General features: G+C 36.0%; 1 protein-coding gene across 1 annotated transcript; it reads left to right on the top strand.

Moving 5' to 3' along the window:
* On the top strand, nucleotides 1–25,706 carry LOC101425100 (calcium-activated chloride channel regulator 1-like). The gene is made up of 14 exons (XM_004480907.3): nucleotides 1–159; nucleotides 1,201–1,341; nucleotides 1,555–1,702; nucleotides 2,318–2,426; nucleotides 4,798–4,978; nucleotides 12,264–12,491; nucleotides 13,339–13,563; nucleotides 13,866–14,043; nucleotides 15,256–15,356; nucleotides 15,718–15,942; nucleotides 16,252–16,522; nucleotides 17,044–17,214; nucleotides 17,775–18,011; nucleotides 23,651–25,706. Exons 1-14 carry the CDS (start codon nucleotides 1–3, stop codon nucleotides 23,989–23,991), a joined length of 2,715 nt encoding a protein of 904 aa, XP_004480964.1. The 3' UTR covers nucleotides 23,992–25,706.
* The last annotated feature ends 1,941 nt before the right edge of the window (nucleotides 25,707–27,647 follow it).

The raw sequence follows: 27,647 nt of genomic DNA, 5'->3' as shown, positions 1-27,647 counted from the left end.
ATGCTGTTCAGGCTGAATGTTACTCTGATCCTAGCCGTGCTCCTCTTGCCTGGAGTGAAAGTCTCAATGGTAAATTTGAATAACAATGGATATGATGGCATTGTTATTGCAATTAACCCCAGTGTACCAGAAAATGAAAAACTCATTCAAAACATAAAGGTAAGAGAGAATTTTATTATCCACATATTTTTGTTTTTTATTTTTTATCCACATATTTTTATTTCAATAAGTATTTTCTATTCATGCATGAGATGAGTAGCATAGAAAATTCTCATAACTTTCCAAAACTCCTTTGAAGGTATTCATTTATGTAGTATTTATCTCAATAGTCAAGATTAACATTTGCTTATTCAAGTGAGTCTTTATTCACATATTTATTGTATTTGTCATTCCTCTAGTGAATTATTAAAAAGCTGAACTAATAATATTTTTTCAAATAATTAATCTACAGAAAGATCAAGAATGATTCTCAAATTTTATCTTTATAAAGTTACTTTTTTAAAGTTTAAATAACTGATCTAGGTTTAAGCCCTAGATATACATTATCTCATACAGTCATTTTTCCAATTGTTCATACTTGTTCAATTATGGAAAATTCAAAAATTTGATGTATCTTATCTTTCAAAAAATTACACATTTTTGAAGTTGATTTATCTTCCTAATTTTATTTGTATGTCAGTATAATAAAAACATTTCATATAGCACTTCAGTATATATTGTCTTTTTTATATCGTTCCAATTGGAAGTGCTATATGAAATGTTTTTATTATACTGACATACAAATAAAATTAGGAAGATAAATCAACTTCAAAAATGTGTAATTTTTTGAAAGATAAGATACATCTTATTAAGTTATATTAAGTGAGGATGTTACAATTTATGCAAGGTCCCTTTCTTTGGATTTTTTTCTCTTTATGTTCATTCACTCATTCATTTTCTAATTTCAGTGTTTACTGAGTAACTGCGAAGTACCAGGCTCTGAGGATACAAAGATGAAAGGCCATGGTGCCTGTTTTGCAGTATCTTAGCATTTAGTGGGAGGAGCTTACAATGAAGGATGCAATAAAATTGAATCTCTTTTTCTGCTAGTCTTTGCCAAAATGTTTGGAGAAAGGGATCTTAGATTTACTACTTATGGTTTTATACTTTCATGTTCATTTCATTGTAAAATTGTCACCACAAAGCACTTAATTTTTTCAGGAAATGGTAAATGAAGCGTCTACTTACCTGTTTCATGCCACCAAACGAAGAGTTTATTTCAGGAATGTAAGCATTTTAATTCCATTGACCTGGAAGTCAAAACCTGAGTACTTAATGCCAAAACAAGAATCATATGACCAGGTAGGCTATTTTATCTAGCTCCTAAACAGTTTTTTCCTACCTGATGCTTTTTAAAAATTGCTACTCATAATATTTTAGTAATTATTATTAGTTTAGCAATTAAATTAGCAATACAACTTTTCTTGATTTAGATGAAAAATTCTTATTTCTAAAATCCCTTGTTTCTATGGCACTTGGGATCTGTTTTTGTTTGTTTGTTCTTCTGAATTTTAGGCAGACGTCATAGTTGCTGATCCTTATCTGAAATATGGAGAAGATCCCTATACACTTCAGTATGGACAATGTGGAGAAAAAGGACAATATATACATTTTACTCCAAACTTCCTGTTGACTAATAATTTGCTTATCTACGGGCCCCGAGGTAGGGATGTCTATTTTATACATGTTTTTATTTCCACTGGGGGAAAAAAAAAATCATGATTGTATTAGCTTCCTAGGGTTGCCATGACAATTTATCTCAAACTGAGTGGCTTAAAACAAAAAAAAAAAATTTATTCTCTCACGGTTCTACAGTTTATCAATCTGAAATCAAGTTTTTGGCAGGGCCACACTCCCTCTGAAGGCTCTAGAGAAGAGTCCTTCCTGGCCTCTTCCGAGCTTCTGATGGCTCCTAGAAGTAACTATCAGTCCCGTCTCTGCCTCCCTCTTCACATGGTCCTCCTCCCTGAATGCCTCTGCTCTGTGCCTCTGAACTCAGATCTCCCTTTCTTTCTCTATAAAGATAGCAGTCATTGGCTTTGGATTTAGGGCCCACCCTACTGCAGTAGAACTTCATCTTAACTAGATTACATCTGCCAAGACCTATTTCCAAATAAGGCCACATGCACAAGAACCAGTGGTTAGGACTTAAACATGTCTTTTAAGGAGACACAACTCAACCCACCTCAGTGATAAATGGTATTTTTAAAGATTTTAAGAGCAGAAACATAGGTGTTAAATATTATAATATCTAATAAGTGGCAACATTCTCTCATAGGCAGGGTATTTGTCCATGAATGGGCCCATCTCTGGTGGGGAATATTTGATGAGTATAATGTGGACCAGCCATTCTACATTTCCAGAAGGAACACTATTGAAGCAACAAGGTATCATTGTATTGAACAAATTTCAGAACTATTCACTTACAGCTTTTTTCTATACCAGGTAAACAAAACCCATCACTGAGGATGAATGTTCATATGGTTAATTGCAATATCCAGCCTTCCCCATTACGCATGTGCCCCACTACTTGTGGGGATCTACCTGGAATCAAGATCAACTAGGAATTGGGAATTATTTCAGGATTCATGGGGATTGTACTAAAATACATTATTAGCAGAGGAGAAAGGAAGAATCTATAGTTTAAACCCCAAGGTATCTGAGAATTGGAGTTAAAGTTCCCACCCACTCTTTAATTCTGCTTGCTTCATAATTGTTTAAGGAGAATCTGTTTCATTGAAATTAATTAAGCTTCAAGAGCTTCATGATAAAGATATTTTACTTTTCCTTTAATCTCAATCCTAGAGGAAAAAAATAATCTTCAAAAGGACAAGTGAATAAGTTGATTTTTTAAGAAACATCGTTCTATATGGATTTAGATAAGGCCCTGTTTTAAATTGATGAAATGTTTAAATAGTTAAATTTAAAATACCAATTACATAGTGCATTGAAAGAGTGTTGAAGAACAATGAAAATCAAAATAATAGGAAATAAGTTTTTGGGATAAAAAATGTATTGGAGGAAAGAGGGATGAGAGAGAGATGCCTCTCCCCATTTCCTGTGTGCTTGCTGTATCTCCTACACAGAACACTTATTCCTCCCAATCTCATCCTGCCTAACTCCATCCACACACTCCTACCCAGACAATGTCCCTTCATCCTTCAAGTCTCAGTTTAAATATTCTTCACTCCAAATCTTTCTTCTCCCTTCTTGTGTGATTTGATGGTCTTATAAATGCTCCTAAATGCACAGGCATAGGTTTCTCCCAAATGAAACTCACTGGGCAGTAAGTATCTATTTAATTTTATTTTACCCACTAGACTTTAATATTCTTGAAGACTATAGATTTGGGAATTTTTTAATCCCTTAGCCTGGGGTCTGGCACCGAGGAAGTAAAATATAAACAATGTATCAAACAACAAAATTTTGATGAATCGATAAAAACTGAATGAATTTCCTTGTAAGATATGTCTGTCATAAAGAGATATATTGGGAAGCAGACTTGGCCCAATGGATAGGGCATCCACCTACCACATGGGAGGTCCACAGTTCAAACCCTGGGCCTCCTTGACCCATGTGATGAGCTGGCCCACATGCAGTGCTTATGCGCACAAGGAGTGCCGTACCATGCAGGGGTGTCCCCCCCATAGGGGAGCCCCACATGCAAGGAGTGTGCCCCGTAAGGAGAACCACCCAGTGCGAAAAATGTGCAGCCTGTCCAAGAATGGCGCTGCACACATGGAGAGCTGACACAACAAGATAACACAACAAAAAGAGACATAGATTCCCAGTACCGCTGATAAGGATAGAAGCAGTCACAGAAGAACACACAGCGAATGGATACAGAGAGCAGACAACTGTGGGGGGGCAGGGGGGCGGGGGTAAGGAAGAGAAATAAATTAAAAATTTAAAAATCTTAAAAACAAAAAGAGATATATTAGTAAAAACAAGTACCCAAAATAGCATTTATTGAGCATCTACTATGTGCCTGGCACTTTTTGAGAAGGGTCTCATTGTGTGAATTTAACTTACAGGCTTGGGAGATGTGGAAAATGTGGCTCACCAGTTCCCTTAATCCTTGCAATGCAAACATTTTTATTAATATGGATTAATGCTATGAGGTTTAATATTAATACAGAACGGGTATGAGCCTTCAAATTAATAGGAACTCTTTAGAATCCTTTACCTGTACCCTGTTCCCATACCTTGCAAGGGATTGGCAATAATTATCTTCATTTTCATAAAGACCAAATGCTTTGAATGTATAAGCATTTCCATGCAGGGTTTATTTTTATTTCTTCCTTCATTCTAACTCAGTGGTTCTCAAAATATAAATTGTAAAATGCTGTAAACACAAAAACCGTGCATACCATACTTGGAAATTTAAGAGGATTTTGAGCATTATGTTGACTCTCCCCTCCCCAATAAGAAGCATCTCCTCAGTATCTCTTAACTCATTTAATCTTCACAACATCCCTGTGAGTTAGGAATTATCCCTAGCTCAAGATCATAAGGATAATAGATTTACTGATGACATTGGTGAGCAGTGAATATTTAATAAACACAACTGGCATTACTGTTCTTGTTGAAGTCCATGGTAAATAGGGGCAGGAAATTTGGTCTGCTTTATTGAAATGGAATAAATTTGATACGTTTTCTACAACAATTGTCCCAGAGACTAAGATTTTAGGGTATTGATTTCTGTTCGTGATTTGCCTAATCTTCATACATAACCATAATCTAATTCTTTCATTATAGATGTTCAACTCATATCACTGGTAGTAATGTGATTTTTGAGGAATGCAAGGAGGGAAGCTGTATAACGAGGCCATGCCGACGTGACTCACAGACAGGGTTATATGAAGCAAAATGTAGATTCATCCCAGAAAAATCCCAGACTGCAAAAGAATCCATAATGTTCATGCAAAATCTTGATTCTGTAAGTACCTTCTTTTTCCAGTCTCACAAAAAGCCGTTTAGAAAAATAAATTAGGAAAACTGGATTTTCTCCTAAGAAATTAACTGAAGCAACAGAAAGGAGGGAAATTACTCAGGCAATTAATTAGAGGCCACTTTCTCCAGCCAGTGTTCAGGGAGTGTGTGGAAATTATTCTAGCCTTTCTTACTATCTGTCCCTTGTCTTCAGTTGTAGAATTGTGCTCTTGTCATTAGAGCCACATAATATTCTTATAACATCTCTTTACTCATATGATTTTTGTAGACTTATGTGTAGCTACAGCTTTACTTTTAATCCTCTCTAAGTGTTGTCTATACTACTTTTCTGAAGTAATTCATTCTGTAGCTTTGGAAAGTACTGCCATTTTAAATTTTCCAAAAAACTAAACCTACTGCAAAGTGAAATCATGATAGCACATATAGCTGTGTCTCTACAAACGAGACTTGAGGGAAAAAGTTGTAATCAATTAAAAAATAATGCAATAATGCAATAATATAAATGTTTGTAACCAATTTTAAAATAATGCAATAATTCAAGTTCCAAAGCTAATGTCTGACCTGAAATTTCTGGCTTAAATATATACAACTCAGTGTTCTTAGATGCTTTGGAGGCAGAGAGACTTGATATCAAAACTCTTGTCATTTTCAAACCCTGTTGCTGTGGACAGACTGCTAAATCTGAGATTTAGTTATTTCATCCATTAAGCGGGAATTACAATGCCCAACTCACAGGGTCACTGTTGTAAGTTTTGTAAAAAACAAAAAAAAGCTAATATAAATACAATATTTGCACAGTGCTTGGCATAAGATGAGCACAAAATAAACTTTAAATTTTTAATTTTTAAAATTTACTTTTTAAAAATCTTGGGTAATTGCCATTTATCTCTTTCCTTGGATAGGCTCAATCTTAAAGTAAACACATTTTAGCTACTTAATTAAATTTTCTAAAAGTGTAAAAGAAATTTTAAAATATGAAACATCAAAGTTATCAAAATAAAGTACATTCCCTCTAGGTAGTAAGACTAAATTATTTCAAAGAAGCAACTTTTAATATACCAAATCACTAGCAACAAATACTTCCATGGGAAAAGGCTAGCAACTTGTTTTCCTGATAAAGTTTTAAATTGTTCTGGATCTTGCAATATTAATGATGAATAGCTTAAGTAAAAATAAAGACAATGATTTCTTTTCATATATTTTTAAAATTAAAGTTAATAGAGCACAAGGAATGTTACATTAAAAAACACAAAAAAACAAAAAACATGAAAGGTTCCTATATAACCCACTCCCCACCCCCCACCACATCGTTTTTGTAAATTGTATTTTTTTGAAGATATATACTTCACAATAAAAATGTTACATTAAAAAATATAAGAGGTTCCTGTATACCCCCCACCCCCCCACCCCACTCCTCCCACACCAACAATTTCCCTCATCATTGTGGCACACTCATCACATCAGTGAACACATTTTGGGGCACTGCTCTCTACACAGATAATAGTTTACCCTGTAGTTCGCACTCTCACCCGTATATTCAGTGGGTTAAGGGAGGATATATAAAGTCCAGCTCTGACCCTGCAATATCATTTAGAGCAATTCAAAATCCCAAAAATGTCCCCACATCACATCTCTTCTACCCTTTCCCTGGCCTCAGCTACTACTGTGACCACTTTCTCCACCTTGATGCTAAAATTTCTTCTATTACTCGTCACAATAGTTTTACAGTAGAATATCAGTAAGTCTACTCTAGTCCATATTATATTCCTCCATTCTGTGGACCCTGGGATGGTGATGTCCTCTCCACCTCTAGATCAAGAGGGGGCTTAGATTCCACACGGATGATGGATGAAATTCCTCTACTTACAGTTGTAGGCACTTTTGATTCCCTGGTGTGGTGGTTGACCATCTTCACCTCCCTGTTAGCTGACCTGGGTAAGACCAATGAATCAGAGAGTAGGAGTCACCACTCTGCTGAGGCTCAGGACCCAGCTGGCATATGGGCAGTCCAGAGATTTAAGTCTCCTGAGTATGCACCATCCCTAGTGCCAACCACAGGTTCAGTAAAAGTGACAGAAGAGGCATGTGTAGAAAAGTCACATCTGAGTCCAGCTCCATCACACTCAGGAGCACAAATTCCAAAGTAGGGCCCACTGACATGACACAGAGCTCCAAATTCATCTGCTATGACTATATACCCTGTGGATCTCTGGAGCCTTCAGGAAAAACAGTACCTAGGGTTGTATCTACTTTGGCTTTTTCTGGGGTCCTGCTGAGTTGTGTGTAAGTGCACACCTCTGATGACCTCCCAACTCTTTTTGGAAGACAGCCATATGCACTCATTTGTCTTTGCCATTTCCCCCTTTTATTCAAGGTCAACGAGCAGTTTTTAACACTTGATCAAACATGTAGGCTGAGATTTTCTGCTAGTCTGAGTTGACCCTTTTATTCGAGATCTCTTTCTAGTTGCTTCTCCAGTTAGTGATTGGTAGTAATCCCTTGGTGCCATGGAGGCTCATCCTCAGGAGTCATGTCCCACGTTGGGGGAAGGTAATGCATTTACATACTGAGTTAGGCTTAGAGAGTGGCCACATTTGAGCAACATGGAGGCTCTCAGGAGGTAACTCTTAGGCATCCTACAGCTCTAGGCCTAGTTCATATTTCAGGCACATAGGCTCCTAAGCAAAGTCATCAGTATCAAGGGCTAATTATTGGACCATCCTTTCCTGTTGATCTTTGCCATTGCACTTGGGGGATTATTGTTTTATTGTTGTTCCATTGGGGAATGTGACAGAGCTCCCCCGGGTAGGAACTCAGCACTCCCTCAGTTGACATTTGTAACTGTAACTACTATAAAAATACCCAACACATATCCTAACATATTTATGTTCCCTTTATACATGCCCTGGAGAACTTCCACCCATCCATGTGCCCCCCATCAATAACATCCACACCAGAGTTCCTCCCCTGCCATAGTTGAACCTCTCTGTGGTCCAAAACTTCTTCAACAATGAATCCTAATATATTGCCAAATTAAATTAATAGGAAATTGAAATACAGTGATGGGTTTAAAGTTTAGAAATAGAATACATAGTAATTTAGAAATACTAAAATAAAGTAAAAATAAATTGGTGTATTAATAAAATGAAAAATATTATAAATCTTTGTTTCCAATATTTTGCCTTTCATCACTGTAATAGGTGTTGCCCTGTATGTACGTGGCAAGGCACTTTCATTTCTTCCTGTGTCTACATACTTTCCTTTTTTTTTTTCCTACTTTTTAATTTTATCTTCAAAAAAGTTTTAGATCACAGTAATTCACACATACAACATAGGGGACTCCCAGATATCCAACATCAAGCCCTTTTCCCCTTTCCCAGCAGTGATCTCTTTACATGTTTATGTTATATTTGCTGCAGCTGATGTACAAATTTTGAAACATAGCTATCAAACATGATTCCATTTTGGTTTACATTATTATTTATATTTACGACTGTAAATTTTTAGTTTCCTTATGTTTTACATTATAAGTTACATTTTAGTTTATAGACTTTTATACACTTTAGACTTAAGTTGACATGACCATCATTGCATGATCTTGTGGAGCACCTCCATTGCCCCCCAGTTGCCCTGCTTCCATCCATGCTATACCTCTCTCTCCCTCCCTCAGGGCACATCGTGACACTCAATCTTCACTAATTGAGGGACCAGATTTACCTGATACTGCTACAATGCTGAGGGCTTAACATACTAGACTGTCTTAACTAATTGGGAGTCAGCAATCCTCCCAAGAGACACAATTCTCTCTCTTTGGGAACATCAGGTCTCCCCAGGATGTGGGTACACCTTCACACTCATTGAATGGGTCTCCACCCAATGATATAACACACTATGACAAAATGAGCACTCACATACTCCCTAGAAGCTTGCCCCTGTACCAGATGCCCCCCACCTTAAGCACCTTAAACATGTGATCCTTCCTTATTATATTTTCTAAAGAGTTTTCTCAACAGTTTAGTTTCAACCATATACCTGACATTCTCCCATATTCGACGGTTTCCCCCAACCCTCACCCCAATTCCTTGGGTTCTGACCCATCCTCCCAATCCCAACCGCCCTCAAGCCCACAAAGCCCCACCCAAAGGTATCCCTGTGCCCCCATCTTATCCCTTCCCTGTACAAATACTTGCCTCCGGCTTATCATATACTTAACCCATGTAGGCATCAACTTGCAACTTTCCTCTCCCCCCCAAATTCCTTTAAGCCTATCTTCCAGTCTTCAGCTCTCTAAGACAGCTCTGTTTGCTTGTTTCATATCAGAGAGGTCATGTAGTATTCGTCCTTCAATGCCTGGACTTGCTTCACTCAACATAAGATCCTCAAGATTCATCCATGTTATTACATGTATTCCTTCTTAGAGCTCAGTAGTATTCCACTGCATGTAAGACAATGATTTCTTGAACTAACCCAGGTTAGATATGTAAGTAGAAGTTGTTTTCCAGGCTAACAAAGCCCCCTTCTGGAAATACTTGGTCCAAGATTCAGGAAAGCTTAACTTGTATCTGGAGCAGCAAAGGCTAGCCAAAGAGTTCAGTTTTCAAATAGTTATCAGACCATGTGTTCCAAGAAGATAATCAGAATATGTACTGTCTGTTCCAAGTTAAAAAATCCAAGAGCACTTAACTCTCAGGAAATAACTCATGCTTGCCTGTCTGGGAAACAAACAATAATGAAGATCATATAGCTGAAATATGGAGGGCAACTAATTATATAAGACATGCCTCAGAGAGAAATCTGTACTTTAATCATATATTCTGCTCAGAATAACTAACTCCTAATTATCATAACATAGATCAAATATATTGCATATCTTCTATACCCAGGGAATAAGCTCAGGCCTGAGAGAGAAATAGCATGAAATATTTAATGTTTAATTCCATTGTTTCCTTCCAGTAAACTTCATTATTTCTATTTAATGCCCAGTACTGAGTTAGTAGCTGAAAATACATAAATAATTAAAGATAACTGTTTTTGAGGAACTCAGTTTAAGGAGAAAGGTAGAGACACAAGAAATACAAAGTAGGAAGAGATATTACAGAACTATAAACCAAGTGCTACCATCTCTACCTCAAGGTCAGAAAAAGTTTTCTAAACAGATGACTATTCAGCAGGAATTTTTTAAAATGGATATGAATTTGCCAAACAAGAGGAAAGGTATTCTCAGTAAAGAAATGGGTTTACGAAAGCGAAGAGTGGAGAAAGGCAGGGCTACCATGCATGATTGTACAAGTTGAACATTGCCCAAATTGTGCACTTCATAGTCATTAAAGATTTTAATATTTATTAGAACAATTTTTAGACAAATAGCAGTAAGAAACTTCAGAAAGGAGTGCCTTTTTCCAATTTGCGTAAAATTACCCTTTGTGTTAGCAGAGACCATATATGGTAGTTCCTGGCATATTCTAAGGCCAGGAAGAATTTTAGAGTGGTAGAAGCAAAGTAGGCAAGAGGCAGGAAATGAGAAACCAGAAACTGGGACCTACAAACTAAGGTGTTTAGATTTTATATATCACATTCAATTGGTGCTATGATCAGCTGTGTTCTTTCAGGAAGGTAATTCTAACTGTGAAAGATAGGATGGAGTGTGATGATAATGAGGGCAGGGACAGCAGTTGGAAAGTGATATGAGACCTGAATGCTGTAAATAAAGGCAGGGATTTCATATCAGCAGTTTTTTTTTTAAACTGATTTTGTAAAAATATTACATTAAAAAAATATATATATATGAGGACCCCTTCAACCCCACCACCCCCACCACCCCACTCCCCCACTCCCCCCCAGCAACACTCATTCCCATCATCATGACACATCCATTGCATTTGGTAAGTACGTCTCTGGGCACCTCTGCACCTCATGGTCAATGGTCCACATCATGGCCCATACTCTCCCCCATTCCATCCAGTAGGCCCTGTGAGGATTTACAATGTCCGGTGATTGCCCCTGAAGCACCATCCAGGGCAACTCCAAGTCCCAAAGGCGCCTCCGCATCTCGTCTCTTCCTGCCATTCCCCATACCCATTAGCCACCATGTCCACTTTTCCCACTCCAATGCCACCTTTTCTCTGTGGACATTGGATTGGTTGTGTCCATTGCACCTCTATGTCAAGAGGAGGCTCAGATTCCTCATGGATACTGGATGCAATCCTCTCGCTTTCAGTTGTAGGCACTATATCAGCAGTTTTGATGTGTATTTCACAGCAGCAAGACTTGATCATGAATCATCTCCTTGATTATGCCTTGCACTTTCTCTCAATTAACACAACCCTATTTAAGGGATATAAATCAGAACCATATTGGAAGGAAAACAAACTCTTAAAACTTAGGTAAAAGGCGTTCAACTTTAATAATTTAATTCTTCTAAATCTGAGCTTACACTGGGAGATGATTTGTTGGAAGGGAATTTTTTAAAAAGTGACAATACTGAAAGTACTTCTTATATACTGAGGTTGACTGTGACATGAAGTCCTTACTGAATGCTACACTATTTTATGGGGGTTTTTTCTAAATTACAAAGTTTTCAAAACTTGAAGAATTTTTACAGATTCTATAGCAATGAATCAACAGTTGGCAGAATTATTGGTTACAACTTACCATTTACCACTAAAAGAGAAGCAATCTCATTTCCTCATTTTCTCCCTTCATGTTCATTGTGGGGTTTTTTGTTTTATTTTATTTTTTTGAGTATTAATTTATGTCAAAACGTTTATCAGAGCCAATAACAGGCCAGTTATTGCTTGAGAGCAATAACATCTGCTCTCAAGTTTTTCAGTAAGCTATGAAAAGATGGAAAGTGCTTAGGCAAATATAGAAAGTCAAATTGTCTACCCCACTCTTAGGGTTAGCTAGAAATTACCATAAACCTTATCCCTTTTCTACTAAACTGAACTCATAGCTTGAGCCCCTGATCATCTAGAAGAGAAAGTAAGTTCACTTTAACAACTACACCAGTTGCCACCATTCCCCACTGTCAGGATTTACCTTTACCTAAAAAAAATCACTAAAAACGTTTCCAGCAGATATCAATAACTTTACCTTGCTTCCACCTCATTCAATAATGCAAAATGGATGTCAGAATGTTAGATTATTAAGAAATTTTAATTGTCAGAAGATAAAAATTTGTGGAAGATGTATATGGCAGCCAACTACATATTTGGAAAGGAAGGTAAAGACTTACCAGTTATAGAGATATCATTTTCTATTTTTTTTTCTAGGTGATTGAATTTTGTACAGAAGAAACACACAATAAGGAAGCTCCAAACCTACAAAACAAAATGTGCAATCGCAGAAGCACATGGGATGTAATCATGGACTCACATGATTTTAATAATACATCTCCAATGACAGGAACGAACCCTCCACCTTTTCCTACATTTTCACTGCTCAAGACCAAACAGCGAGTAGTGTGTTTGGTACTTGATAAATCTGGAAGCATGAGCACAGTAAGGAAGTTATTATTTAGTTTTCCTAAATTAAGTTATTTAAGATAAGAGAATATAATTTAAAGTTTTGTTCTAGTAAATTAAATAAAAGATATATTTATTATTCTAATTAATTTCAGTACAATTATTTTATGTGGACAAGTACTAGTACATAAAATAGTAAATTAAAGTTAATTATTATATTAAAGTTGTTGGATTATGGATAATTTTTATGCCTTAACTTCAGTTCCAACTAATTAGAAAAAAAATTTCAATAAACAAGAGAAAAATAAAAGCCATAATTCTAGCATCAAGGTAACTAAAATTATCACTGATCACATGTCATTCTAGGCTTTTTAATGTAGTTCACATATTTGTTTTCCCCTTCAAAAATATTATTATATTTTATATAATATTTCATAAGCTCTTTTTTTTACTTAATAATATAACTTAAACACACCCATTTTAAAAAATGCTTCTACAACAAAACTTTTAATGGTTGGGTCATATGCACATACTATAATTTAGCCAAACAATCCCCTCTTCTTGGGCATTTTGGAGATTTTCAACTTTTTCTTATTAAAACTATGCCACAATGAACACATTTGCATGCATGTCTGAATTATTTCCCTAGGAGACATTCCTGAATATAAAATTGTTAAATAAAATATATTTTAAGGCACTTTCAAGTATAAATTTGTTTTCATTAATTAATTTATTTTCTTTATAATAAAATGGGGTTAAATTTTTAAATAGAGCAACCAATTATCATCATGCTCAAGGCTCAGGAAAAACCTTACCTCTCATCATACTGTATCTCTCAGGATTTGCAGGTCTTGGGAGTTGTTTACACATCTTTTTCTTACAGGAAGATCGTCTCTCTCGAATGAATCGAGCAGCAGAACTGTACTTGATTCAAATTATTGAAAAAGGATCCTTTGTTGGGATGGTCACATTTGAAAGTTTTGCTAAAATCCAAAACAATCTTACAAAAATAACTGATGATAATGATCACCAAAAGATCACTGCTAACCTGCCTCAAATTGCTAGTGGTGGAACTTCAATTTGCAGTGGACTCAAAGCAGGATTCCAGGTAAAATAAAAATGTTTATCTAAATATCATTTGCCATTTATCATTGCTTTTTATGTTGTTTAGTTACTTTTGAACAAGGGTCATGACTTCTTGGGTTCTTTGTTTGATAATATTGTAACCTGATCGATGAAAGTTATTTATGGAGAACCTCCTACTGTCCGGCTGTTCACAGCTGAAGCTTCTCTGAGTGTGGTTGAGTTGCATCAGGGAGTGGTTGAATAAGAAAAGAACAAGTTTATTCATAGTTTAAATTTACTCAGATAGAATATTCTGTAATCAATAATCTGGCTTTTCATTATTAGGCAATTACTCAGAGTGAACACAGTACTTCTGGTTCTGAAATCATATTACTAACAGATGGAGAAGATAATACTATAAGCTCATGCTCTGAGGAGGTAAAACAAAGCGGTGCCATCATACACACCATTGCTCTGGGACCTTCTGCTGCCGAAGAACTGGAGACTCTTTCAAATATGACTGGTAAACCTTTGGAATACAGTTTGGATAGAAAATGTGTTCCTGCACTCCAGGGCCTCTTTCCCATTGAACTACTAATCTGGTCAAAAATTCCCTGTCCTAAAATTTAACCCACTTTTGTCCCTTCCTTGTCTCTCAAATTAATATCTTCCCTCCTTTTCCCTCCCTCCCTTCCCCTTCCTCTCTCCCTCCCTCTCTCTCTTCCTTTCTCTTCCTTTCTTCATGTACCAGCTTCTTCTAATATTCAACATTTGCTGTCTTCATTTATTCCTCCCCAAATTTCTGCCAATATCAATAAATTGAAACTTCCTTCTCCATAGTTGCTGAGGACTACTCAACTGTAATTCCGAAATCTTTGCTCGGTTTCTGTCCTGCTCAGTCCAATAGTAGAGATACAGACATAACCTATTTTATAGATGAGAAAATGGAAGCCTAGAGAGGAGGAATTATTTGTCCAAGACTATAGTTAGAGTCCTAGTTACCAATTCAGCAATCTTTCCAACCACCCTACCCTGTTCTTGCCTCACCACATCCTGCTAAATCTTAGTTTGGGATATTTACTGAATTTCCCCTTTCTATTTGGGCCTACTACCACAAAGTAATTTAGCTTACATGACCTCCTGCTTGGGCTACTTCAGTAACGTCCCAGCTGGTCTTTCTGCCATTTATTAATTAAATAAATACGTATTGATTGGTATATATGCAACAATCACTTGTGTTAATTCTTTCCCTTATCTCCCTCTGCAACCCATTATTTCCTAACTCCTCATACCCAAGTAATCTCTCTCTTCATTAACTCCTATATATTCATTTTCTGAATTGAATCACTTTTTACTTTTCCTAAACTGTCTTTCTCTAATTGTTTTGGTATCGCATAGACTCGATTGGAAAACAAGCAGGTAATTCAGAAAAACTATCTTCAATTTCATTTTTATAATCTTATTTAGTGCTTAGACCAGCTTTAATAATGTGGCAGGCATTTATATCTGGTGATTGATTGTTATAAAAACAATAAAAATTGACCTGTTCTTTAAAGTTTTCTTTATTCTTACTTATTTTGAGCAAAGTTTAAGTTATTGCAGGATTCCATCTGGACACAGTTCTTAAGATTCTGGGAAATTCATCTTTTGTGGGTTTAAAAAAGAAACTTAAAAATAGATTTTAAAGTATATTGATGATTATTTCAAAATATTATAAAATTAAATTTCATTTTAGGAGGATATCGTTTTTATGCCAATAAAGATATAAATGGCCTTAATGATGCTTTCAGTAGAATTTCATCTAGAAGTGGTACCATCTCTCAGCAGGCTATTCAGGTTAGTATATGAGGAAAATTATTTGCTTTTTCACATTTGTAGTAAATTTATATTATCTTAAATACCAACTTTTCCTTTTCTAAGAACTAACTCCTTTGCTTGAAAAAATTTCGGTGTGCAAAAAGAAAAAATCCTTCCTGAGTTTGCTTTTCTGTGACATTCATAGCTACCTTTTTGTTTGAATTCTATACTTTATAATTATAAATGCTTTTTATTTGCACAGTTATTTAAAATATTCTTAATTATTTTAATTGAAATATTATAAAAGAAATTTAAAATTACTCTAAACTTTGAAATTCTATTAAGTATAATAAAAAAAGGATTTTTTAAAATGTGTTTGTTGTTTTTATTTATGCAATAGCTGGAAAGTAAAGCCTTAATGATTACAGGAGGGAAATGGATAAATGGTACAGTGCCAGTGGATAGCACAATTGGAAATGACACATTTTTTGTCATCACATGGACAATACAAAAACCAGAAATTCTTCTTCAAGATCCAAAAGGAAAGAAATATAAAACCTCAGATTTCAAAGAAGATAAGCTAAATATTCATTCTGCCCGTCTTCAAATACCAGGTATTGCAGAGGTAAATATATTCTATATTCTCCAGGCATTATCGATTTCTAAAAGAAGGTGAGGAAGGAGGAAAGAAAGAGGAAGGGGAAGAAGAAAAAGAAGAAAAGAAAACACACACATTGCCAACATTAAAACAGAGCATCTGTCATAAAAAAAGAAGCTAAAGAAAATAATTAAAGAGTCATACCCATACTATTTACTAGTTTGTAAAATTGAGTATTAAATATCATTAAGATTACTCTGCTTAAATTTCTAAATAATTTTATATTCCAAAGAGAATATTACCAAAACTCTTAAATAGATATTTTTTTATTTTCAGACAGGCACTTGGACCTACAGTCTTCTAAATAACCATGCCAATTCTCAATTGCTAACGGTAACAGTGACCTCTAGAGCAAGAAGTCCTACCACACTCCCAGTGATTATAACTGCTCACATGAGTCAAAATACAGCACTTTACCCCAACCCAATGATTGTTTACGCACGAGTGAGTCAAGGATTTTTGCCTGTTCTGGGAATCAATGTAACAGCCACTATAGAAACAGAAGATGGACAACAAGTAACATTGGAGCTCTGGGACAATGGTGCAGGTAATAAGAATCTGCATCCAATTCCACTGAATATATAATCCAACTAGAGTCAAATGACTTAGAAGTCAGATTTCCTATGTATGCTAATGAATTATATTTTAAAGTGAGTTAAATTTAATTTTAATGTTTTAGTTTTTACTCAGTTATCTTAACAAGTCATAGTCTTAATCTTCACGAACAATTTTAATTTTCCATGGAATTTTTTCTATTTTCATTAATGTCAGTGTTTCACATGTTTTTCCTAGTTTAGTTATAATTTCCTTATTTTTGATAGGCTTCCTTCATAAAAATAATAGCTAATATTAACTGAATGTTTACTCCCCGAATAGACTTTTCCAGAATCACAGGGTTAGGAAGTGACTAAGCCAGGCTTCGAACCCAAGCAGTCCAGTGCTATGGTTCGTGTACTTAAAACCCTGTTATGTCATCTCCCAAATCGCCATCATCACTGGTGTTCACAAACAGTTGTAAATGCCATTTTTACTTTGTTGGGTGGCTAATTTTTACATTTCAATATCAAGGTGCTGATACTGTCAAGAATGATGGCATCTACTCAAGGTATTTTACAGATTACCATGGGAATGGTAGATACAGTTTAAAAGTGCATGCCCAAGCAAGAAAAAACATGGCTCGGCTAAGTTTAAGACGACTACAGAATAAAGCTCTGTATACACCAGGATACATCGAAAATGGTAAGTGACATCAAAATAGAAATGCGTCAGTTGTTTAGGTAAATTATGTATGACAAGCACTGAAAATATAACATATATGGGAAGCCTAAGTATATAGTTATGCAATAATGGACACAGAGAACAGACAACTGGGGTGGGGGGTGGGGTGGAGAGAAATAAATAAATAAATCTTTAAAAAATAAATAAAACTGATATCAAGAATTTATTTAAAAAAATAAAAAACTATTGAGCACCTCCTGTGTGGCAAGCACTGCATCAGATTCTAGAGCTACAAAGATAAATAAGACATAAACCTTGTCTTCAAAAAATTTACATCCAAGTAGTAGAGACTGACAGGTAAAAAGATACTTTTAGCATAGCATAATGTCTCCCTATCAATTTTAAAAAGACACCATAAACAAGTTTTTTCTCCACTAAAATTTGCTTTTTCCATATCTGTTATCAATCAATAACAATATCAATATCAATCAATATTAACCATCTACAGCTGCCAGATGAGTTGACAAGGTCCAGAATAGACATGGCAATATTAAAAGTCACAAAATTACTTTTTTCGGTAGGTAAAATTTTATTGAACCCACCCAGACCAGAACTCAAAGATGAGGTGGCAGAAGCTGAAGTAGAAGACTTCAGTCGACTGACCTCTGGAGAGTCATTCACCGTATCAGGAGTTCCTCCTGGTGGTCATGCTCATGAGTTCCCACCAGGGAAAATTACAGACCTTATAGCTAAGTTTAAAGGAGAGCATATTCAGCTTTCATGGACGGCTCCTGGCAGTAGTCTTGATAAAGGAAAAGGTAAGTGTGGTACCACATTTTAAACTATCTTAAATCATTTACTTTCATTTACTAAGATATTGCTAGTGTCCCATTTATAAATAATATTTAAAGTGTCACTTATGGGCCATTATTCGCCTTTTTTCAGACACAAAACCTGGCGTTCCAATAGATAACTAAGTGGTCCAAGTTACTTTGGTGTTTAGCAGTTTGGCTAGAATTAGAACCCAGTCTTGTCAGACTTTATTGTGCTAAACTGCCTCTCATAATTTGAACTGTTTTAGAAATTACTTTGAGACGACTGAGTTAGCAGCTTTCTGTTGTATTGTTTTCGCCCTAACAGGGAAATTTTTTTCTAAGTATTTCTGTACTCAAGCAGTTTCATTCATTCATTCACTTTATTTTTATTTTCATTTTCATTTTTATTTGAGTCTTCAAACTCTTAGATACCTAAGAAATTATCTCTACTCCTACTTGTACTAGTTCTTGCTCTTATATTTAGGTCTTTGATCCATTTTCAGTTTGCTTTGTAAAACATATGAGGTAGGGTTCCTCCTTTTTCTTTTTTTTTTTCGCAAGTGGACATCCAGTTTTCCCAACACCATTTGTTGAAGAGACTGTTAATTCCTAATTGCATGGTCTTTGCCCCCTGGTCAAAAATCACTTGGCCATAAATGTGAGGGTTGACTTCGGATCTCTATTTGATTCCACTGGTCTATATGACTGTTATTGTGCCAATACCATGCTGCTTTGATTACTGTAGCTTTATAATAAATTTTAAGATCAGGAGGTGTGAATCCTCCACATTCATTCTTTTTCAAAATGGCTTTGGCTATTTGTGAACCCATACCCTTCCATATAAATTGGATGATAGGCTTCTCCACTTCTGCAAAGAAGGTTGTCAGAATTTTTATTGGGATTGCATTGAATCTATAAATTGCTTTGGGTAGGACCGACATCGTAACCATAGTTAGTCTTCCAATTCATGAACATGGAATGCTTTCCATTTATCAGGTTTCTATGATTTGTTTTAGCAATGTTTTGTAGTTTTCTCTGTATTAGTCCCTTACATCCTTGTTAATTTATTCTTAAATATTTGACTCTTTTAGTTGCTATTGTGAATGGAATTTTTTTTTCTTGATTTCTTCTTCCAATTGTTCATTGCTTCTGTATGGAAACATTATTTATTTTGGGGTGTTGATCTTGTACCTTGCCACTTTGCTGACTTCATTTATTAGCTCTAGAGCTTTCTTGTGGATTTTTCAGGATTTTTTGTATATAGGATAATCTCATTTGCAAATAGGAAAAGTTTTACTGCTTCCTTTCAAATTCAGATACTTTTTATTTTTTTTGCGTGCCTTATTGCTCTAGCAAGAACTTCCAATACAATGTTGAATAACAATGGTGGTGGTGTGCATCCATAATTTGTTCCTGATCTTAAAGGGAAGAGTTTCAGTCTTTCATCATAAAGTAGGACACTAGCTGTGGGCTTTTCATATATGCTTTTTATTGTATAGAGGAAATTTTCTTCTATTATAGTGTTCTAAATATTTTTATCAAAAAGAAATGCTGGATTTTGTCAAAATGCCTTTTCTGCATCAATTGTAATGATCATGTGCTTTTCCCTCCCTCATTCTGTTAATGTGGGGTATTACATTAATTGATTTTCTTTTTTGTTTGTTTGTTTAATCCCACCATCCAGAGATAACCATGGTAGGACTTTACTGTCTAGTTTTTGTGTTGTTGTTTTTTTAAGGGGTACTAGGTATTGAACCCAGGACCTAGTACATGCAAAGCAGGCATGCCACTACTATGCTACATCTGCTCCCTAATTGATTTTCTTATGTTGAATCAACTTTGCACACCAGGGATAAATCCTGCTTGACCATGGTGTTTCTTTTAATGTGCTGTGGATTTGATTTGCTAGTACTTTTTTGGGGGACTTTTGTATCTAATGCATGAGATATTGGTCTGTACTTTTTTGTGTGTGTGCGATATCATAATCTGGCTTTGGTATTAGGGTGATATTGGCCTCATAGAATGAATTAGGGAGAGTTTCTTCCTCTTCAATTTTTTGGAAATTTGAGCAGAATTGAAGTTAAGTCTTCTTGAAACATGTAGTAGAATTCCCCTATGAAGTCATCTTGTCCTGGGCTTTTCTATATAGAAGATTTTTTATTAATAATTCAATCTCTTTACTAGCAATTGGTTTGTTGAGATATTATTAGCATACAGTTGTGCATAGTATCCTCTTATACTCATTTTTATTTCAGCAGGGTCAGAAATATTTATATATTTTGAGACTCCACTGTTACGTGCTTACAAATTTATAATTGTTACATCTTCTTGTTGAAGTATCCCCTTTATCAGGATGTAATGACCATCTTTGACCCTCATAACTGGTTTTGACCTAGACTATTTTAGCTGATAGTAGTATAGCCACCCTAGCTCTGTTTTGGTTACAACTTGCATTGTATATTTTTTCCATCCTTTAACTATCAATCAACTTGTATGTTTGAATTTAAGCTGAGTCTTTTGCAGACAGCATATAGTCGGGTCATGCTTTTTTACCCATTCTGCTAATCTCTGTCATTTGATAGGAGAGTTTAATCTATATACATTATAAGTCACTACTGATAACACAGTACTTTCGTCTGCCATTTTGCTATTTAGCTTTTGTAAATCTTACACCTTTTTTTGTTCCTCAATTCTGTTAATGCCTACTTTTATATTTATTTGATTTTTTGTATTGTACCATATTGAGCGCCTTCTCTTTTCCATCTGGATATATTTTTCATATGTTTTCATTGTGGTAACAATGGGGTTAAAATTTAACATCCTAAACTTATAACAATCATATTTAGTTTGATACCAACTTAACTTTAATAGCACACATATATGCTTTTCTTATATCCCTCTGAGCCCAATCTTTTTTTTATACTTGTTACCATGTATATCTTGGTACATTCTATGCCCAAAATCATTGCTTTACCATTACTTTTTATGCATGTGCATTTCAGCACCTGTAGGAAGAAGTGGAGTTACATACCAAACAATATACTGCAATAATTGCTTACATTATAATTACCCAAATGGTGGTTACCTTTACTCCAGGACTTTATTTCTTTATGGTATTTTGAACTACTTTCTAGCACCATTTCCTTGGTCTGAAGAAATCCCATTAATATTGTCTAGTGATGATGAAATCCCTGTTTTTGTTTTCCTGGGAATGTCTTAATCTCTCCCTCATTTTTAAAGAAAGTCTCACCAGATACAAAATTCTTGGTTGACAGTTGTTTTCTTTCAACACTTTAAGTATTTCAGCCCACTGCCTTCCTGTCTCCATGGTGAGAAACTGGCACACAACCTAATTGGAACTCACCTGTATATAACATGTTGCTTTTCTCTTGTAGCTTTCAGAACTCCCTCCTTGTCCTTTGCATTCAATAGTGTGGTCAATATATAATGAGGTGCATTTTTCTTCATGTTTATTGAGTTTGGTATTCTCTGGGCTTCTTGGATGTGCATAGTCACATCTTTTGCTAATTTGGGGAAGTTTGCCCTCATTATGTCTTTGAATATTCCTTCTGCCCCTCTCTTTCTTCTCCTTCTGGACTCCCAAAATGCATATATTTCGATGCTTGATGGGTTTCAGAGGAGTCTTAGGTTACTTTGCTTTATATATTTCTTTTTTTCCTGCTCCTCAGCCTGACTCATTTCAAGTGTCTTGTCTTCAATATCACTGATTCTTTCTTCTGCCAGCCCCATTTCTGCTCTTGAAACTCTCCTGGGAATTTTTTATTTCAGTTATTGTGGTCTTAAATTCCAGTAGTCCTGTTCGCTTCCTTTTTAAAATTTTTATCTCTTTTCTAAGATTCTTACACTAGTCAGTCAATATTTTCCTGATATCCTTTGTTTTCTTTCTATGCATTTTCTTTCCTTCATCTCCTTGGGCATTTTTAAGATGACCTTCTTAGAGGTTTTGTTTATATGTCAATATTCTGGTCTATTTCTTTGATGTTTTCTGTATTTTTATCCTCTCCTTTGGGTGGGCCATTGTTTTTGTTTCTTTGTCTTGTGTTCTTGTTTTACACACTTTATAATTTAATTTTTAAAATGTTCAATCTGGAATTTATTTCCTGAGATGTCTGTTTCTTAATTTTAGAAGCAGCTGGTGATAAGACAAAGATTTTCTTGAGTTTCATCCCTTATGTTAGGAAAAACTTCCCTAGGTAAATGTAATGTGCAGTGTTTTCCATGTCTTTCTGGACCTGTGTCTTGTTCTCGGCTTTTGCTTTTTTAATTGTTTTGGAGTTTCCCTGCTTACATGAGTTTGGTGGTCTGCTCTGTTTCCAAGGAGACAGACCTCCCTCTCCTGTGTGTGTGAAGCTGGCAAGCCTTTGCCCCAGACTGTCTGCTTTTACAGTTTCTTACACTCCTTTCACTGTCTCAAGCTGCTTTTGACTGAAGGGCAAATTCTATAAGGAGGAGCACACCAGAGAGGACTTTACCAAGTCAGTCTTTCCCAGCCAAAGTAAGACCCTCAAAGGAGAGGGGATTAGGGAAGGATGCCAAGAGCTCTTTCCATGGCTCTCCAAAGCTGGGCTTTCTTGGCCTGCCCAGCAAATGCAACCCTTCAACTAACTGTCCTCCACAGCCCTGAGGAAGTATAGCAACTTTCAGTCTCTTCTTCTGTGGCTTTTGTCTAGGCTGCATTGAAACAATGGCTGCCACTACTTTTGTCTGGGGAAAAGGAGTGTTAAAGCAATTGCCCATCCTCAGAACTGGGCCCCCAGTGATCTGAAGTCACTAATCAAAAGCCATGATCATTGGGCAGCTATGACCACCCTGGTCTTGGGGAAGAAGAATTTTATGTCCCTTTCTGTCACCAGCAAGCTAGCCAGGGGCTGGACACCACAGCAGCCTATCACGAGAGTGAGGAATGGGCACTGGTAGCCAAAACCACTGCACAGAGAGAGAAATTTATTATTTCTTAACATAATTTTTCAGCCTCTTTCTCACATTCTCTCCTGGATACTGTAGTATTCTGGCTGCTGTAGTTTCACATAGTTTTTCAGACAGTTCCTGCCTGTTTAAAAGCTGTTCTGGTGGAAGGACTGAGGTCTGGAGCTCCCTACTCCATTTCACAATCCTCTCCCTGACATATCCTGAGCATATTTTTAATTAGGACACAACCCAGACCCTCTGCCTCCTTTTGCTCTTTGTCTTTATTCTTTTATCCTATTCTGTTTATCTTCTCTCTTCTTCTCCTTCCCTATTATTTCACCTCTCTACTTAATGAGACCTGGAGTACTGGATGTCTTTATTATACTCCTTGAACAGAATTGTGCTTTTTGTACTGAATTAAAAAGTGAATTCCATTCTTTATATTTCACGTTCTGAAAAGAAATCTAGATTCAGGTTTCTTAGTATTATAAGATTTTCAATTAGTTTTTTCTATGATCCAATAGCCCTAGATAGAAAACTTTTCACATGCTTGTTCTTAATATAGCAAGCATGTAATTACCAAATAGAAACCACCTTTAGGATTTCCATAACTAAAACCTAGTGTGCATTGTAAGGCAATGTGATGGAAGTAAGGTATCTTAGTTATTTTAATGCATATATACATACAACAAACACATATATTTGTTTTCCAGCTGACTGCTATGTTATAAAAATAAGTAACTTTTCCCTGGAACTCCAAGAAGATTTTGACAGTGCTTCTTTAGTGAATACTTCTAATCTGATACCTAAAGAGGCTGGAAAAACAGAATTTTTTGAATTTAAACCAGAATCTTTTAAAATAGAAAATGGCACTGAAATCCTCATTGCAATCCAAGCCATCCATGAAGCCAACCTGACCTCAGAAATTTCTAATATTGCACATGTAACCAAGTTTATTCCCCAATTGGAATCCTGTGTCCCTGCTCTGGGTATCAAAATTTCTGCAATCAGTTTGCCAGTTTGGGGATTAGCTGTGATTTTATCCATATTTTAAGCTAGAAATTTTATTACAACTAAAATTCAATATTATATATATTTGGTAAACATCTACAATATGTAGAATTTAATTTACTATACTCATTGTCAATTTTGAAACTCTTTGTATATAAAAATAAGTGTGCAAACCTATAAATGTCCTAATGACTTGAGTTAATTAATTCTAATTGAGTTGTTAAAGGGAAATCAAAATGAATATACTATCTCCTATCTTTCAAAGCTCCATTTATTAATTTTTAATATAAAAAGAAGATGCATATTTATACTTACAGGTTTTTTAAAAATCCAATTTAAGAGAGTGCTACAAATTTATTTGGTATATTTAAAAAATCAGAGTTTATGCAAGTCATTTGAAAAATATTTATGTATCTACAATAGCAAATAACTTTATGGAAGAAGGATTACTGAAGTTCTGTATAGTTAGAATTGATGATAACACATAGTGAGTGCAACCAACATTGCTGATTTATAAATGTGATTGTGGATGAAAAGGGTAATCTAGGGAGGTTACTGTCAATTGAAAGAAAGCTAGAGGTAAGCAAATTAGGTTCAAGTAATTGTGCTCCTGTATACCACATTGGAGGTCCAGGGTTCAATGCCCAGGGCCTCCTGGTGAAAGTAAGCTGACCCGTGTGGCAAGCTGGCCCATGTGGAGCGCTGGCCTGTGTGGAGTGCTGGCCTGCACAGAGTGCTGGCCTACGCAGAGTACTGCCCTGCATAGGAGGGCTGCCCCATGCAGGAGTCCTGGCCCACGTGGAGAGCTGATACAGCAAGATAACACAACAGAGAGAGACACAGAGGAGAAACAATAAGAGATGTAGCATATCAGGGAGCTGAGATGGCACAAGAGAATGTTCTCCTCTCCTACTCCAGAAGGTCCCAGGATCGGTTCCCATTGCAGCCTAATGAGAATACAAGCAGACACAGAAGAACACACAACAAATGGACACAAAGAACAGACAATCGGGCTGGGGGAGGAGGGGATAGAAATAAATCTTTGAAAAAAAGAAAGGGAAGAAAGTCAGAGGATAATCTAGGGACTGTATCACAGTGATTTCAGTGGTAGATGATGATTGTGGTTAATATTACAAATACAGAAATGTTCCTCCATTAGAAGGTGTTGAGAATATGGAGATACATGGGAAAAATGTAATTAATGGAACATATAGACTATAGTTAACAGTAATATTCTAATATGGTACAGCAATGGCAAAGAAGGTACTATATCGATGCAAAGGGTCAATAATGGGGAGATATAAGGGGGTATGGTATTTTTTCTTTTGGATTAATGAAAATGTTCTGAAATTGTGTGAGCTGATGACAACACAATTCTATGATGACACAGAGAGCCACTAAATGTTCACTTTGGATGGATTGTACAAGGTAGGGGACTGTGTACCTCGGCACACCCCGTGGTGAATGACGGGCTGCAGTTAACAGTACAAATATGAGAATATAGTTCTCATGAACTATAACAAATATGCAATACTAATACATAGTGTTAATAATAGGATGGCTTGTTGGAAAAATACACCAAATATAAACTATGGACAAAAGCAGTAATATTATGATGCTATTCTTTCATCATTTGTAACAAATGTGTCACAACAATGTAAGGTTTTGGTGGTGGGCAATGTATGGGAATCCCATATGGTATGCATGATTGTTTTGTTAACTCACAACTTCTCAAATAAAAAAAATTTTTTTAAAGAATTATTTAGGTTGCATTCCTGAATATGAATGAATATTGATGTTTACATAAATAATTTTTAAAGACTATAGAGATAATTTTTCAATGATAAATGGTCTCAAACAGTGAAAAGATCAAATTTGGTTTTTATCAATGACTAAAAGTGGTATATGAAAATTTCAGCCCTAGGTATGAAATGACTATTAGCTAACAAAAATTCTTTTCTGTCTGAACTGTGAAACATTGCAATAAAGTCCTGTTTCTATTCTGAGATCGTCATTAAGTCCTAAGAGTATCACCAAAATTCCCCATTATTGCAGGAATTTTTTTTCACTGCTCTACTCTCAGCCCTTGAAATAGTATTTGACACATAGTGAATGTTCAATAAATATTTGCTAAATAAATTAATAAGTAGTTTTATGCTCACAAAAATACCCAAATTTACTCCCATTACATCAAAAAATATCCACACAATATGTATGTGCACATGGTATTGTGAGGGCAGGATATGATGAAAACTAACCACTTAATACAGTGATTGGAACCAACACATGAAGTGTCAAGAATTTAACTGTATTATGCCAATAGAATACACAAATAAACTAATAAAATATAAATTAAGCTATTAATATAGTGATGCTGTGATTTTTCTGAGTGAAAGAGAAAATTTAAAGTGACAGTAATATTTGAGAAAAATCCCCTCTTTACAAGCAGGAAAACTTCAAAAACTCTGAAGGTCTGAGAGAAGGAAACTATTTGATATATTTGGAGGTGGAAGAGTCAGGAGAGATATCTTAAAACATTAGCAAACCAAATACAGAAATATATATAAAAGTAATAATATATCATGACCAGCTTGGATTTGTCCCAGGAAAGCAAAGATGTTTTAATATTAGAAAATCAATGTAATTCACCATATTAACAAACAAAAAAGAAAAAAATTACATGATCATCCAATAAATGGAAAAGCATATATTAATTCAACCTCTATTCATCATTTAAAATGCAACCTTTGAAAATTTATTAACCTAACAAAGGGTATCTACCAAAAAAATATCTATAGTAGATATCAAAATGAGTGGTGATCCAGGGCCCTATCTCTGGAACTGGCAGTGTTACAGAGAGCCAAGTCTCAGCAGCTTGAACAAATGATTTGTGTGTGTTCTTTTTTTATATGTTTTAGTTGCGTAATTGGGTTTAAGGCTTTGCAAAGACCCTTTCATAACGGTAAAGCAAGCCGGCAGATGCCGAGGTGCCTTTGCTGGGTACCGGTGTCCACGATGAGCCCCCGGGCGGGGAGCCTGGCTGGTGCCGGCCTCAGAGGCAACTCTTTGGGGCCAGGCCGGCTGCTCAGGCCCGCACGGGGCTGCGGGAGGGGAAACAATATCACGCCCCACTGCCCCTGAAAGAACCTGGCCGCCATCCTGCCTGCCGAAAACTGGGCTCAGGCCTGACTCGGTGGCACAACTGGACCCCAAAAGTGCTAGGGAGGATGTAGCTCACTTCGGGGCAGCCTCTTCTGCCACCCGTGGCCTTTCCGACCACCACATACATTTTTCTGTTGGGGGGGTGGTTTAGGGGGCCAAGCCCGGCCTTCAGCGTGACACACAGGGGCAGACACAGCCTTGGGGCCACTCGAGATCCACAGCTAGCCTCTCCACGTGTTTTATTCCTCATGTATAGGTTAGTGATAATGTGCCTGCAGCACTAGAGTTTCCAAAGAGATTAAAAAGAGAATGTTTGTGAAGCACTTGGACGAGAACGCAGCACACCAAACAATCATTATCAAAAATTTTCACTACTATTACTGTTGTTTGAATTGAGGCCACACTTTTTGAGGCCGTAGGCTTTCATTTGGATTTACAGAACAAGTATGACTTGGGGGTGGGGGTGGGGGGAGGTGTGGATAAAATATGAAATCCACTTATTTAAAAAATTTGTACAGAAAAAGATTGAAAGGAAGG

This window comes from Dasypus novemcinctus, chromosome 9, assembly GCF_030445035.2.
Source record: "Dasypus novemcinctus isolate mDasNov1 chromosome 9, mDasNov1.1.hap2, whole genome shotgun sequence".
In the NCBI taxonomy this organism is placed as follows: domain Eukaryota; kingdom Metazoa; phylum Chordata; class Mammalia; order Cingulata; family Dasypodidae; genus Dasypus; species Dasypus novemcinctus.
This window is presented reverse-complemented; position numbering and strand designations above follow the sequence as displayed.

What these genes read in the sequence shown, in the direction of transcription:
- LOC101425100 (XM_004480907.3), top strand. Translation starts at nt 1, where the DNA reads ATGCTGTTCAGGCTGAATGTTACTCTGATCCTAGCCGTGCTCCTCTTG. An exon ending in AACTCATTCAAAACATAAAG is followed by an intron (nt 160 to 1,200) that starts GTAAGAGAGAAT and finishes TAATTTTTTCAG; the next exon opens with GAAATGGTAAATGAAGCGTC. An exon ending in AACACTATTGAAGCAACAAG is followed by an intron (nt 2,427 to 4,797) that starts GTATCATTGTAT and finishes CTTTCATTATAG; the next exon opens with ATGTTCAACTCATATCACTG.